General features: G+C 39.7%; 1 protein-coding gene across 1 annotated transcript; it reads right to left on the bottom strand.

Annotated features, from left to right (window-relative positions):
- Positions 1-129: 129 nt before the first annotated feature.
- sel1l (SEL1L ERAD E3 ligase adaptor subunit) lies at positions 130-9,988 on the bottom strand. The gene is made up of 21 exons (XM_023348131.1): positions 9,451-9,988; positions 9,267-9,304; positions 8,210-8,402; positions 7,580-7,747; positions 7,092-7,197; positions 5,554-5,716; positions 5,396-5,449; positions 5,246-5,305; positions 5,073-5,154; positions 4,810-4,964; positions 4,174-4,230; positions 4,012-4,080; positions 3,706-3,783; positions 3,520-3,582; positions 3,292-3,379; positions 3,055-3,203; positions 2,766-2,931; positions 2,586-2,660; positions 1,660-1,832; positions 1,392-1,520; positions 130-1,252 (listed from the first exon to the last, which is right to left on the bottom strand). Exons 1-21 carry the CDS (start codon positions 9,536-9,538, stop codon positions 965-967), a joined length of 2,442 nt encoding a protein of 813 aa, XP_023203899.1. The 5' UTR covers positions 9,539-9,988; the 3' UTR covers positions 130-964.
- Between the last annotated feature and the right edge of the window lie 376 nt (positions 9,989-10,364).

Raw genomic sequence — 10,364 nt, 5'->3', positions numbered from 1 at the left:
AAAATACAGGAAATGAAAAAAAAAGAATTAAACAATATAATTGATAGTTGCAGTTTTTCAATTATTACTGACTGAGTAGACATGCATGATATCAAAAAACCCACAATAAATAACAAAAAGACACTAAACTGTAGTTTGGCATGTTTTCGACTTGCCATTTAATATGAATTTAAAAACCTATTATTGCATCATTGTTTAAAGAACAAATATTCTCCCACAAAATGTTTCTAATAGGATCTTATTTTGGCGTAAGGTTGTTTTTTTGTTGTTGACCAAATTCAAATGCTCCTCATTGTTGAAAGCCAAACAGTCACTCCAGTAGTTCAGCTTTTTAAAGAAAATTGTCCAACATCCTTATTGTTTCTCTAAAAATAATAATAAAAAAAGCAGATGGATTTTGTATATTATAGTATAGAAATTAAAACTTTATGGATTCCGGCAAAAATACTGAAGGAAATTTAGCTAGAATTAACTTAAGACAGTTAAAAAAAATTGCCTCAACCAAAAAAAATGAAGCAGAATCCTGTCTTTAGCAACTAAAACATTAAATAAGCTTAATTCACATTCCCTTACCCTTTTAATTTTCTAGATCTGCTTTTATTTAGGACTGAAGCGGATCGACTCCTGGCGAAAAAACATTTGACAAAATAGGGACGTGTGAGAAGAAACTAAAGCAGAAATTAGAATCCTTCTAATCAGCTGACTTTAAAATGTTTTTAATCAGGAAACTGCAACATAGCTCCATGGTGAGGCCATGGTTGCCTCTGGCAGAATCCCGAGTCACAGGAAAAAAAACAAAACAAAAAACTCCTAGGTCCTGTGTTTGTTTCATCACTCCTCGAATGGAGAACTGAACAGTTTCAGCAGCCAATGAGAGTTTTCTAATAACGTGGAGGAGAGCAGTGGGAGACATGCTCAAAGCAGCAGGTTTTTAATCAGTTCTGCGTCTTTCCCTGGCCTCTCCTCACTGCTGCTGCTCCTCCTCCTCATGAGCCTCGCCTGGGGCGGGCGTCTCCTCCTGATCCTGAGGCTCTGCCTGAGCTTGCGGCTCCTCCTCCTCCTCGTCCTGAGCGGGTCTGGGAGGGGGCGCTGGAGTGGGAGCCGGGGGGCGGGGCGCCACGATGATTTGATGCTGCCGCTGTCTGTAGGCGATGACCGTGCCCAGCAGCAGGGCGATGACCGTCATGAGGTAGAGGTCCCACTCCGGCCCCAGAAGCTGGTCCAGGTCCACCTGAGCAATCAACTCCTTCAGCTTCCAGAGGTCAAGCCAAAACGGGAGCGGCGGGAGAGAGCGGGGCAGACATAAATAAAATCATTTATCTCACAGATAATATATAAAAAAAAAGGCTGAAGATTCAGTGGAGTTAATGTTTCAGGGCTGAAGCACTTACATTAAGGTCCTGCAGGTGCTGCAGAGTGTAAATCAGGCCCAGCTTGCACAGGGCCAGGAAAACTGGGACCTGGGCATCAGGACTGGCTTCTGCTGCCATGTCGTAGAAGCGCTTTGCTAAATGGATATCCTGCAGAAGAAAAAAAACAAACATTAAACTTCCAGATTTCTAGTTTAGAAATCATACATTTGGTACCATTGATTTATGAATCTGTAAATATGTACATACATAAGTTGTTATTAGAAGTTCATATGTAGCGCAGACTCACCTGTTTGATACCCAGACCTTTCTCATGCATGTAACCCAGGTTGAACATGGCCTGGGCGCCGTTTTGTTGCTCTGATGCGAGCCTGTAGTGAATGACCGCCGTCTCATAATCCACATCTGTTCCATACCCATAGAAGTGATAGTCGCCCAGTTTAATCCGAGCCACAGTGTAACCTTGAAAGGAAAAGTACATGAGATTTTTCTTTTTCCTAGAGTCGAGAGGAAAACTTCTCATAATGTCTGACATTCGTTCTGATTAACACACGACAGAAAATCTGAAAATGTAAAGCAGTGAAGAGTTGACACAGCCCGCACCTTAATCTAATCAATGAAATTAGAGTTTCACATAATAAATTATTATTTTTATCATTTAATTTTAGGTCACACTTCAAGACTATTAACACTTCAAGACAGCAGATTAAACTGTCATTGGAGAGTCCAATCTCCTTCTGAGCGTACAATTGTACCCAATCCATTTTATGATGTTTAACTACCCCTGATGTTTAGTGAACCAGTGTTTGCAGTTTCTTTTTTTGTTGTTGTTTATTGAATTTTTTATTTCGTTTCTCATTTCTATTTGGATTAATAAGGCCCCGACCTTATTTTAAAGTCGCTGCGACATAAAACAGCTACTGTTTTATGTCGCAGTCATGTAACAATTATAAAACGTTTGTTCAGACTGGTACATGATGGAATCTTCAAAGCGCAAAATCTAAATAAAAATATTTTTTATTGAGTATTTCATTTCTTAAAACATTGTGAATTCAATCAGATGTTTTAAAGATAGGAGATGATTAATTACTCTTAAACCTCAGCTTCTTCCAGCGTGTAATGCAGAATAGCTTGTCACAGCATGAGTTAAAAAAAGCAAAACAAAAAAAAAACTTAAATCATGAATTTATGATGCATGACTGAATAAGAGCCTACCTTGTGCAGCAGCTCTTGTCCAGTGGAGTAAAGCACGAGGATAGGTCTCATTGTCGCTAAAGATTTTTGCTCCTTCTGTTTGGTAAAAATCCACGGAGCAACAAAACGTCAACTTTGACTCACCATCATCAGTTCAAAGCAATAGTCAGGTTATACACAAATGCATCTTGGATTTCTTACTCTGGTCCAGAATGAAGGCTACATTGCTCTGAGCCACTTCATATCCCTGCTCTGCCAGCAGCAGATACTGGACCAGCGCGGCGTCCGTCTCTCCCTCTTTGAAGCTGCCGTAGGCCGTCATCAGACGCTCGGACCAGCGGCCGCGCTCACACACGTTCTTAAAAAGCTGACAGCAGGAAGCACACACACCACGTTACAATAGGAACATTTTCATTTCTGCATAAGCGTTTCAAATCCATCGGAAGACAATTGCATGTTTTAATACGTGTAGTTAAGACCAGCTGCTTACCTCCACTGCGGTGTGGCAGGAGCGCATCACGCCGGTACCGGTAGCGTGCATCTGGGCCAGGTTGTAGAAAGCCAGGATGTGGCCGGCCTGCGATGCCAGGTTGAAGAATTTCAGCGCTTGTTTGTAATCCCGCTTCACACCGATGCCATCTGCAAGAAAGACAGACAGACATATATTATTAAAAGAAGACTAAATAAATACAGAAAAACCAGTGAACTTAAATATTTTCCATCTTACTGTAATACATGGTTCCCAGCTGGAGTTGTCCGTCCACCCAACCCTGCTCTGCTGCCTTCTGGAAGTATTTTAGAGCCAACTCGTAGTTCTGAGGACAAAAAGAAAAAATAATTAAAGTAGCTGCTGAAAATGTTAGTTAGTTCTAAAAGCTTAATAAAAAAAATTAAAAAAACACATCAAAAGTCAAGAAGAAATAATTTTAGACATTTTGTAAAATGCGTCTCTTACCACAGGGACTCCCCTTCCATATAAATAAGCCATCCCCAGTCCGCTCTGGCCCACTGGATTACCCTGAACAATAACGATGTCGTCTCAGAACAAATATTCAGAACTCTGTCCCCATCAGATGTAGCCACTCAAAGCAAGTCAATTAAATATATATGCACTTAAAAATGTGAGGGGTTTTTACATTACCATATCAGAGGCCTTTTTGAAGTACTGCAGAGCTGTCTCATTGTCCTGAGGGAGAAACTCGCTGCCTTCTGAATACATCTGAGGGCGAAAGATTCAAACAAATAACATAATATAAAAAAAAAAAAACTGATTTCATGCATAAATGCCTGTGTCAAAACGGTGGTTCAAAACTACTGGCTAACACAGCTCTAGAGTTATTGTCAATCCGCACAACAATTTGAGAGTGTTCCAGACATTGAAATTAAAAACAGTAAAGATAGAGAGGAGATAAACCATCAGTAAGTAATTTGACAGAATCTTTCCAACCTTTCCAAGGAAAGCCATAGCATGTGTGTTCCCAGCATTCGCAGCCTGTGTGAAGTAGTCATACGCCCTCTGTTGGTGAGAACAGAGGGCAAAGACATGCTAAACAAGAGAAAAAACAGCTGCAGTACAGACTCATATGCGGTCCTGGTGGTTTAATGTTACCTGGTGATTCTGCTCCACTCCACGTCCACCATGTAGATGAAGCTGACCTAAACCAACCTGAAATGTAGATAAATTAATTGGATTTCAAATAACTAAGCACTAAAGTAACACTAAGATCAACATTCTGACCAATACCGACTCCATGTTGGATGCAGAGGTTTGGATATTAATTTGGCATTTGTTTTTTTCAATGCATTGCTAAAGTGTGCATACCCTCTGAATCTTTTCGCATATTTGCTCGTCAAAACCACAAACTTCAATACAATCCATGTGTTAAGCTTATACAAGGTAGCGGCTAACTATAAAGTGAAAGGAAAAGACAATATGGCTTTAATTTGTGCAAGTAAAAACTTTAACGAAAAAGCATAGCATACATTTGTGTAGGGAAACACAATGCACCTCATCTCACTTTTTGTGGATTTTATTGTGTATTTTTGAGCTTCTCCTAGTAACATTAACAGAGCCAGAGTATGCTCTACTTTCTGTTGATATATCACACAAAACCCCACTGACGTTTGCAGTTTTAACATGAAAAAAAACATTAAAAAGTTCAAGAGGTATGAAATGCCTTATTTGCTCCAACACTAATGCTAATGGTTGTGGCTGAAAAGAGCCTCAAACTAAAGCAAAACACACCTGAGCTTGAACGTCTCCTTTCTCTGCCAAAAACTGGTAATACTGGATGAGGTCTTCCTCCAGCATCCCACTGGTGGAGCCTGGGTTCTCCACCTCATCCAGCAGCCTGATCCTCTGCACTGCCGAGCCTCCCGTCAGCGACACGTCACTCGCCACTAGTGGAGCACAGGGACAGAATATGGACGAAGCAGATTTAAAAGACATTACCCTCAGAAGTGAAATAAAAGCGCAAAAAGATCAAATAAAAAAAAAAAAATGCTTACCGTGATTTGCCACCACTCTATAATGCGTTAACGCTGACTCACAGCTCTGGGAAACACCCACACCGGCCCAGTATCTGTAACCCTAATCACAATGTAGGAAGATATTTAATCTATTATGAATATGCAAATAACATGTCCGTTAGTGCAGCAATTGAATGAGCAAGTCAACTCACCATAATCATATGCGCTATTAGGTTTCCACCCAATGCACCAAAGGTGTAATAAACTAAAGCCTGAAAAACAAACCGTCAGCATGAAGCAATGTAATTAACATGCAATGGCCAGATTTACTGTAAGACAGAATTGCAGTGTAGAAAAGACACCTTGGCTTGACTTGAGTTAACTCCGAGTCCTGCTGCATACAGAAAGCCAAGAGCCTGAGGAGAAATGACAGAGAGATGGTTTACACAAATGCTTGAAGATGGCAGCTCAAAACGCCTCCAAACTTTAGGCGGTATTTAAACTTTGCTAGAGGTTTTACCATCTGAGCTTTAGGTGAGCCCTCCACAGCCAGCTTCTCAAACATCTGTCTGGCTTTGGTGATATTTTGGTTCATGTAGTCTCCAAACAGCATGGCGTATGCAACCTTCTCCGTGGCCTTCTGGTGGCCTTTCTCCGCTACTTTCAACAGCTTCTCGTACAACCTGAGAGATCAGAGAAGCAGAGGTGATGCAAGTGAAACGGAACAAAAACAGCTCATAAAATGTGCGTGACCAGCAGTGTTATGGCCTCCAAAGCAAATAAGGATGTGCAACGTCACATGATCAGTGCTTGGTAGTAAAAGAGAAACAGAAAAAGGCTTTCAAACCAAAACCAAGCTTTCAAATGACGACAGTCGAGAATATCCAAAAAATACAAGCAGTAGTTTCTACAAAGGCCACTACTAGATTCTAGACCAATTCTAGACCATTTGCAAAACATTAAAAATGTTTTGACCCATATAAAAAAAAAAAAAAGATGGAATTGAAATTGTTCTTTTTTTATTATGGAAAGATCATACATTTGAATCAGTTATTTATATATATATATATATAAATTGGGTTTTCTCATTTATTGGATCAAAATTAAAACATACCTTGTCAATAATATATTGGTCAAATGTCTCTTACTTTTACTACATGTTTGTTGTAGCAATCAACACTTGGTAAAGTTTATTTAAGAATCTGTTGGTTTCTTGACATGGAGCTGGTTTTTAATCATTCTTACTTACAGCAGGGTTTGGGTGAAGGTGATTCAAGAACCTCAATGTTAGCCAAAACATTTCTGATGTGTGTGTAGAACCAAACTAGGCCCCAGTTTGAACCGTCTCACTAAAAGCCCCACTCAGAAAAACAGTTTGAAAAACAACCCAAAAACCACCAAAGCTGAAAGTGATCTACTGGAAAATGCTAGAACATCACTGTCACCATCCACAATGAAGCAAAATAAGCATTTAGTGAAAGGGTGCCGACTGAGATGCTTCAAAAGAGACTCCTTCAAAATCAAATGGAAATTGCAGCTGCCCACAAAGACTAGTCAGATGACTTCTGAAGAAAAGTTTAATGATTGGGTCAAACAAACCCAATCAGGAAGCACATTTGGAAGAGCCAAAATGAGGCTTTAAATCATGAGAAGACTATACTGACAGTCAAGCGTGGCAGTGAGAGTATCACTCTGTGGAGCTGTTGAACCATCAGTGTTGTTGGGGCAATAATGTACCTTCAAATTATTCAGATTCAACTGATATAAACAGCCAAACACATGCCAGAATTAGTTATCAACGAATAAAAATGAAAATGCATGAACAAGGCTTAAAAGTCAAGTCTGTGGCAGAAAACTTGTTTGCAATACTTATATAATTGTATGATTAATACATGTGGTAAGAAAAAGGAGTTCAAATAAATTGCTAAGACAATATTACATAAATTAACACCTACAATCAAATCCAATCTAACCCAAACTGTAAGTTAATATTGAGCCTGGAGACCAAAAGGCAGCCTAAACAGAATAGAGGAGAAATACTGAAAGTAATAAACTCACTCTTTCTTCTGGGCCTTCCTGGTGGAACCATTAAGCAGCCGCAGGACTGTCTGATACTGCTCCTCCGCTTCTTCAGCCTGCAGTCTCTGCTCCGCCTGCTCCTCCGCTGAAGATAAAAAGAAGCAAAAAAGAAATGGGAAAAAAAATTAAATTCAGATTTCATAACACCCACTGACAGGAGAGGGGAGGGGCTGAAGTGATACTACAGTTTGTTCAATCTGATTTCCGTCATCCCTGACCAGGTTGTGAACTTGATGGCCTCTCCATTTTACAAACACAAAACGACTTTATTGTTCAAATGCAGTCCTTTTACATTTTGTGCCTCTTTTTCTATGTAATAATACGCTCACTTTTTAATCCAACAGTCTATATTTCTGTCAATAAAATGATACCTGAAAATGAATAAAAACAGCAAAATCCTGATTCCTACAACTTGAAACTGCAAATTCGGAGCCGGAGAGACGGTTCAACCACAGCTGAACACTTACTCTCGCAGAATCCCCATTTCTTGTCTTCGTCATAGTCATAGGTTGTGGCGCACCATAGCCGTCCATCCCCCCGCCCGTCAGTGGTGCAGTCAGAGTACTCCTTCCCGTGGAAGTAGAACGGGAAGATGCAGGGCTCGCCATGGGCTGTGCCCCCATTCACTACAGGAACTGAAATAACATAATAAAATGCTAAAAACCTAGTTCGAAATCACAGTGATAATTACAACTAAATCAGATAAATCCCTATTTGTTTTCTATTTACAATTAAAGAGCTGAGTATTTGTAGTATTAATTAATCTCTACCTATATATAAAACAACAACTGTAGAGGTGAAAGCAACCCCTGAGTGAAATGACGTAACAGACTGCAACAGAAGCCACAGGTGCAGGACGCTGTTAAACTCTCATGGGGTTAAACCGTTTACCCAAAGTGCTCCTGTCCTCAAACCACATGCTGCCTTTCTTAGCGTCGGCAACAGAGAAAGCAGGTTGACATGCAGAGACTTACACAAGCGAACAAAATAAAAAAAAAATTTACAAAAGGGGAAGTTATTTTAATAAGTATTATAGAAATATGCAATTCATTTTCTTCTTACTATATTTAAAAAAAATTGAAGTAAATGTGATTCACCCTCTTTAGGTTTCTCCTCAGGAGGAGGAGGCGGCGGCTGTTCAGGTAGTTCTTCCTTTTCCTCCGTCTCTCGAAGTGACCGTTTTTCCTCTTCTGTTTGGGAGCCGTCGACACGAGGCGTCGCCGCGGCGGCTGCCAGAATCCTTGATACAATATGGACGTCTTCCTCATCAGAGTCTGGATCGTGATACGACTGCACAAAACAAAATTAAAGTTGAACAGAGATCACCAAAACATCAAGAACGTCAGTGGCGCGTTCAGGAACTGTTCAGTACACTTCATAAAAAAAGAAAGAGGAACTTATCATTTCATATGTGTAATAACCTCAGCATCTACAGCACAAGGGTCCACCCAACTGACTAAATGTGTTCACACAACCAGACAGTAAATGCACGTTACTTGAAATACAATATCCTGCAAAAATATCATCACCAAGCATATTTTTTTACAGCTGAGATATTGAATCAATGACTACCATTCAATATATTGTGCAGCTCTAATTTTGATCTAAATGAAGAAATGCCTCTACTAATACATCAGAGTATATAATGTTGCTTGATGTGTTTATTTCCCCCAGTGCCATGAACTTGACTGTCAAAATCTGACCGAGTATGTGAGCTCAAATGCAAAAGCTGATTTTATTTGTTATTGCTTGATTGTAATGTCCAAACTATAGATAGAAATTTTCGCATGGGAATTCTATGAATAGCATTTATTGGACATTAAAAAAAATAATGGTGGGAGTTCTTAGAATTGATGCATTTAAGGGAAAAGGAAACTAACCAAACAGTTTGCTAATGTACATGAAGCTTCAACTCAACAGACTTCAATAGGCATTATTTACATTTTACAACTAGGTTTACGGGTTTTTTTAAGGCAACATTTCGGGTTTGTGCAGTTTTTTGTAACGTTACGATCACTTGAAGTGGAAGCAAAACAAACTAGGGTCGACATGGTTTGCACAGGTCACAAGATAAACAGTAAATAATCGTGTCTATCATTACGTATTCCTGCTCTGACATATCTTTCGATCAATATCCGATATCTCCTGACGCACCTTTAACTCAGATCCATCGTCTCTGTGTTGATCTTCATCTGAAACACATTAGTAGGGCAGTAGTAAAGACACAGGCTCTCCAAATTGACTGATCAACTTCCTAAACCAAGATAAAACAGCTGCTGTCAATGGTCCCGAAACGTGCTCTAAACGTCTGCATATCACAAACACAGTCATCTCTTACCTGCTGCCAGTCGATCAGCGAAGACGAGAAGGAGGATAGCCACAAAATAAAGCCTTTTAGCCGTCTTCAACCCTCCCTTATAACCCATTGTTGATGTAAACGGGCTAACCGTCTGCTAGCTGCAGCCGTTGCTGTTTCTGTTACCAAACATTCGGACACAGAGAAAACTAGCACAAAATAAACTTTCACACACAAACCTGGTCGAACGGAGGCCGGATCACTACATATAAACGTGGTTAATTTTAGCTTCCCCAACTGTCAAACAAGCTAAGAAATTCCAATGCAACAAAACTAGCGAGCTGAGGAGTTCCACTGAAACGACGCAGAGCTAACAGGCTAGTTCTACACAACCGCATAGACTAAAAAAATGGCCAAATATCAACCTATTACTAAGCTTCCTGATAAAATAGCAAGTCCATACGTAGATTTTATATCAATAGAGTGAAAGACATCGCTTTGAGGTCTGACATTTAGTTTTAAACCAGCACTACCTCACTTAGCTAACCATGTTAAGCTCTTACTATGGATCAACGTTTCCTACTCTGGAATTTTCCACCAATCAGAACCCGCTTCGAATGACAGAAGCCAATCAGAGATGGCCAGAAATGTCTCAGCGAATCAAGTGGATACACAATTATCTTTGCAGGTGACGGGCTGGTCCACGACACCAAAACATGAAAGAGAGACGACATGAATATGAAAGTTTGGGGAAGGTTATTTTGAGCCATGTTTCAGTTTCTTTAGCAAATCAACAACAGCAGTGCTGACATTTAAGCTTAAAATACTTTGTAAAATTAAGTAATTGAATATGAGATAGTTGTCCATACACTATTTTCATATTTAAGATAAAATACAAAGAAATCCAAATAAATAAGTTTTAGGAGAAAAACTTACTGTCCTCTTTAATAAAAGTA

This window comes from Xiphophorus maculatus, chromosome 15, assembly GCF_002775205.1.
Source record: "Xiphophorus maculatus strain JP 163 A chromosome 15, X_maculatus-5.0-male, whole genome shotgun sequence".
Lineage (NCBI taxonomy): Eukaryota > Metazoa > Chordata > Actinopteri > Cyprinodontiformes > Poeciliidae > Xiphophorus > Xiphophorus maculatus.
The sequence above is the reverse complement of the archived record's forward strand: the minus strand, read 5'-3'. Positions and strand labels throughout refer to the sequence as shown.

What these genes read in the sequence shown, in the direction of transcription:
- sel1l (XM_023348131.1), bottom strand. Translation starts at nt 9,538, where the DNA reads ATGGGTTATAAGGGAGGGTTGAAGACGGCTAAAAGGCTTTATTTTGTG. An exon ending in GCTCACCTAAAGCTCAGATG is followed by an intron (nt 5,450 to 5,553) that starts GTAAAACCTCTA and finishes ATTTCTCCTCAG; the next exon opens with GCTCTTGGCTTTCTGTATGC. An exon ending in GCTGGGAACCATGTATTACA is followed by an intron (nt 3,204 to 3,291) that starts GTAAGATGGAAA and finishes TCTTTCTTGCAG; the next exon opens with ATGGCATCGGTGTGAAGCGG.